The 5029-nt window shown below is 50.1% G+C and overlaps 1 protein-coding gene across 5 annotated transcripts in view; it reads right to left on the minus strand.

The window, feature by feature from the left end:
- Positions 1–5029, minus strand: part of Scn10a (sodium voltage-gated channel alpha subunit 10) — a 97048-nt gene that overhangs the window by 40380 nt on the left and 51639 nt on the right. For all 5 annotated transcript variants that reach the window (XM_026779226.1, XM_005348099.2, XM_005348098.2 and 2 more), the window contains 2 exons: positions 3327–3565; positions 1974–2147 (listed from right to left, as the gene is read on the minus strand). In XM_026779226.1, the coding sequence (XP_026635027.1) occupies positions 1974–2147; positions 3327–3565 (413 nt within the window). The remainder of the gene's footprint in view (positions 1–1973; positions 2148–3326; positions 3566–5029) is intronic.

The following is a 5029-nucleotide window of genomic DNA, read 5'->3' on the forward strand; positions in this document are numbered from 1 at the left end:
GCCTGGTCTACAGAGCTAGTGCCAGGACAGGCTCCAAAGCCACAGAGAAACCCTGTCTCGAAAAACCAAAAAAAAAAAAAAAAAAAAAAAAGATGGCACAATACTAGAGCAAAGACAGACTGATAGACGCCTTAAATCATGACCAGCGGGGGTATTCAGGGAAGGGCAAGAATTTTTTTCTCTCTTCTTCCTTTTCCAAATCAATCGATTTTTTTTTCTTTACCGAGTACCAACTTGTGCCTAGCATCTGGGGTAGAATGGCAGGAAAGAAAACCCTGATTTTAGCTCTCTGGACGACCACGATATAATAGTTAGAATCTGAGAAGAGCAGATTTGTTTGAAGAGCAAATCCCATTTTAGATACCGAAGTGTAGAGGCCCTCCGTGAAGTGGGGATGCACTGAACACAGAAGGCTGAGGACCTGTTGAACTAAGTGAAGACCGGGGGGAATGTCTCCCAGGCAGAGAGCAAGCGTGTGTGGAGGGGCAGCTGTGGCTGGAGAAAAGTCGGTGGGAGAGAAGGGAGAGGGTACTGGAGTCTTGTCTGCCCTGAGGATCTCAAGTTTTAGTCTAAGTGGAGAGGTGTCTGTGACAACGCCTCTCACCAGTTTAGGGCGGTCACAAGAAAGAAGTTGTTGGTTTGATGAGGAAGCGCTTAGTGCAGATTGCTATGCCATTTGCTTGACTTTCCTGAAATTTAAAGCAGCTTTGAAAACTAAGAGCTGTTCACTAAAGCTAGAGGACTACAAACCAGATCATCTTGGCTGTGTATTTTCTCCCAGGAATGCCCAGCGATCGGGGCCAGCAGAGAGAGATGCTGGGCTTTGCAGGACAAGGGGAGGGGGCTGGATTTGTCGTTGACGGGATGATAATGTGGACAGACTATGGACTCTCTGCCAGGCTGTGGGGACTCAGAAGAGATCCCACACATGTGGCTGGGTGATGTGGTTAGAGGCTTGTAAATTGATTGGCGTGTTAAAATTAAGAATATGGGCAGGTAGCAGACATGACCCTGCCTCTATCTCACAACAAGAAGAGAGGAGTGGGGTGCTACCCAGTAGCGTCTCCAAAGGACACAGTGTTGTCCATGGGGTCTAGCTGTGAACAGACATGTCAAGTTTGGGTCACTCCTGCTCCATCATGACACTTCCTGGGGACGGTCACACCAGTTCTTCAAGCTCACCCCTTGTCAGTGAAACTCCAAGCATCCTATGGATGGCCTGGGGACTTGAGGATGTCGGTGACCTCAGACTCTTCTGGGACTCTCAGGTTTGCTTGGCTGACAAAAGCAGATGTGTTCTGAGTGGCTGGCAGGCAATGGAGACTGGTGATTGAGTAAAGGAACGCCTCCGGTAGAGGGCGCCCTGGAGCTGAGTTTGGCGAGGAGCCTGCGCAGAGGCTAGGAGCATGAAGGCTTTTGTGGGTGTGCAGCATTGGGCTGTGATTTGGGGAGCCAAGAAATAAAAGAACGCCTTTTTGAGGTGGGTTGGGGCTGGAACCCAGCAGTCGGGTGGGCCATGGGGATTTGCGTTCCAGATAGGACACTAGCGCGGAGTCCTGGAGGCTGGGAGACACTGGGTTCATCATGAAAGCAGCAGTGTCTCAGGGTTGGGAGCATTAAATGAGGCCCATTCTGTTAAGGGTGTAATGCTATGGCTTAGCCACATCTTCAGAGAATGTTAGCTGTCGGGGCTTCATTTCTGGGGCCACTATTTGATTAGAGAATAGGGTGCCATTCAGGGGTTCCCCCCAAAGATGAGGAACTGAGGCACCAAGAGAAGGAACGCCCCTACTTTACATCACTGCAAAGCAGAATTTCTGACTCTTGAAACCATGCTCTGCTTTGCTCCCACAAGAACAGAATGGGAGTGGGGGATGGCTGGCAGAGTCCCCGAAAGGTACAGTGCCTTTCCCTAGGGGTCAACCTTCCTGGGCCAGCGTGGGAGTTCCCCAACGGCCAAGCGATGACATTACCAAACGGAAGGTGCGGAGCACAGACAAGCTGCCCTTCCTGGCTATGCTCAGCTCCAGCAGGCTCACGGTGACGATGACGCAGTCAAAGATGTTCCACTTTTTCTGGAAGTAGTAGTAGGGGTCGAAGGCAATGATCTTGAAGGCCATCTCCATCGTGAAAAACACCGTGAAGACCTGAGGAGGAGAACAGTGTTCAGCGCTGTGAGGTCTTTGGCTTGGGGACAATGAAGACAAGAAAAGAATCTTGTTTACAAGATAGCAAAGCATGCTGGGTGTAGTGGCACATGCCTGCAAATTAAAAAAAAAAAAGAAAAAGAAAAAAGAAGAAAAAATAAACAGCCTTTAGGAGGCTGTGGCAGGAGGATCTCAGGGTTGAGCCCAGGCTGAGCTGTCCAAGATCCTGTCTCAAAATAGTGGCATTAAAAATAGAAGAAAACAGCAAATCCTTTTGTTTTGTTCTTGAGAACTCTAGACAGGAGTTTCTGAGCCACTGATGTCCGGAGAATACACATTAGAACTCAGGTTTCTGTTTTCTCTCCAACGACCACACTGAAAGTCATATCCTGGGGCTGGGAAGATGACTCAGTTGCCTAAACACTGCCACGAAAGCAGGGAGGACCCGAGTTTAATCCTCACAATTCCCATAAGAAGCTAGGTGTGGTAGTACACACTTGCAGCACCAGTGCAGGGGAGGTAGAAGCAGGATATCCCTGGGGCTCTCTCCCAGCCAGACTAGCAGAGCTGATGAGACCCCTGCTCAGTTAGAGACTCTGTCTCCAAAACGACAGGGCTGGGAGGAGGGGAGACAGGAAAGGAACATGATAAAAATATGCCGCATAAAATTCTTAAAAAATATAGAAATACATAAAAACAGCAACGACAACAAGCGGATAGTTCCAAGGGAAAACATCCGAGGTTGTCTTTGGCCTTCGCACCCATGCAGACATGAACACACACACACACACACACACACACACACACACACACACACACACTCCATAGATTGTCCTTGAGGGGGACATGACATGTGACCTCATTTCTGAGTAGAGACCAGAAAGACCGACGTGATCCAAGTGGCTAATTCCGTGTTCTGCGAAGGGATCTGAGCCATCCTACCTCAGAGTTCTCCTTATCCACTTTCCTTGCTCATCTCAAAGCAACTCCCTCCAGCTCAGCGTGGCTCCTGCATCTCCTCCAGCCGGAGTTCAGGGTCCACATCTTCTCATCGCTACCCCACCGCCAGTCTGCTCTCAGAGTGATACCAGCACACCACCCAGTGAAAGCATGCCGCACCCACCCAAATCCCCCACTGTGATGGATGGAGCAGGCCACCAAGGCTGCCAGGTCACTCACAATGTTGCCGGCGTGGAGCATGGCCTCGAAGGCCTCGGTCATGGGGTAGTACTCCATGGCCATGAAGACGGTGTTCACCACAATGCAGAGGGTGATGGTGAGCTCAGCAAAGGGATCGGTCACCAGCTCGAAGAGAACCATCTTGAACTTTATCCACTTAGGGCTGCACTCCCAGATAAGACACTTCTGGGCCAAGCTGAGCAAGCAGGGCGGGCACCTCAGTTTAGAATCTTCAAGTTCTGCATGACACCAAAGACAGATGTCATCCACATGTCTCCTTGGAGCCCCATCCTGTGGTCATGTTCTAGTCCCTTCCATACCAATACTGGTCACCTCCAAGGTCAACCTCACTTTAGCTCTCATCTCCACGCCTCCCAGTTTCTACTTGTGAAGCAATAGGATTTTGGTCCTGCCACCCCAATCCACCTATTCACCCAGTCCCTCGGACTGTTGGAATGTCTCCACCTCCCTCTCCCCATATATGCACCTTGATGTGCATACATGTTCATGTGTTTAAGTGTAGAAACAAGAGGTCAGCCTCACTTGTCATTCCTAAGGCATTGACCCCTCTGCCTCCTCTTCCTCTCAATGTAGCCCCGGCTAGCCAGAAATTCACTCTGTAGACCAGGCTGGCTTCAAACTCACAGAGATGGCCCTGCCTCTGCTTCCTGAGTTCTGAGATTAAAGGCATGCGCCACCATGCCTGGTGAAATGGTCTTTTCTTAGCCTGGAACTCACTAAGTAGGTGAGACTGGCCTGCCTGAAAGCCCAAGGGTCCCTGCCTTGCCAGCACAGGGACTGCATGGGTACGCTGCATGTCTGGCTTTTCACTGCATGGTTCTGAGGATCAAACTCAGGTTTTCAAGCTTGTAAGACAAACTCGGGCTGAGCTCTCCCTGCAGGCTGACCTCGCTTACTGACTGCCCACTGCCCCTACCATACCCTTACTTCTCAACTTACCCCACCTGGATTTCACACCAGTCCTCTGCCGACTTCTTTGTGGATGCGTCAGTCCCTTCACCCACTTCCTCCTCTGCTTGCCTGGCAAAACCCCCTATGTATAAACCAGAGTTGAACCCAGCCAGCTGAATATGGTTGGACGAAATACACACTCAACCTTACCTGAGCCACCCTTGAGCCTCTGCCAGTCCCTGCCCAGGAGCTCTGCAAGGGTGACTGGTCCCCTTGAGTCAGAGACCCTATCCAGCATGCAGTGAAATCCAGTATGAGTTTATCTTATTAAAAAGAAATTATGAAAAAGATAAAAAATTAAAAATACCACGTCTAAACCTTATCTAAATCTGATCCTCCAGCCTTCCAGAATATTTACTATTCTGTACTCATGAGCTTCCTTTATCTCCCTCAGAACTGAGAACTATTCAGGGAACAGCTCCTCCTGCCTCCATGTCTACAGGAGCACAGGAACCTGTACCCTGTCCATCTCCTGCCTCCATGTCTACAGGAGCATGGCGAGCTGTATCCCTCTCCATGACTACAGGAGCAAGAGCTGTACCTTCTCCATCTCCTGTCTCCATGACTACAGGAGTAAGAGCTGCACCCTCTCCATCTCTTGTCTCCATGATACAGGAACAAGAGCTGCACCTTCCCCATCTCTTGTCTCCATGATACAGGAGCAAGAGCTGCACCTTCTCCATCTCCTGTCTCCATGACTACAGGAGTAAGAGCTGCACCCTCTCCATCTC

Source organism: Microtus ochrogaster, chromosome 5 (genome assembly GCF_000317375.1).
Source record: "Microtus ochrogaster isolate Prairie Vole_2 chromosome 5, MicOch1.0, whole genome shotgun sequence".
Lineage (NCBI taxonomy): Eukaryota > Metazoa > Chordata > Mammalia > Rodentia > Cricetidae > Microtus > Microtus ochrogaster.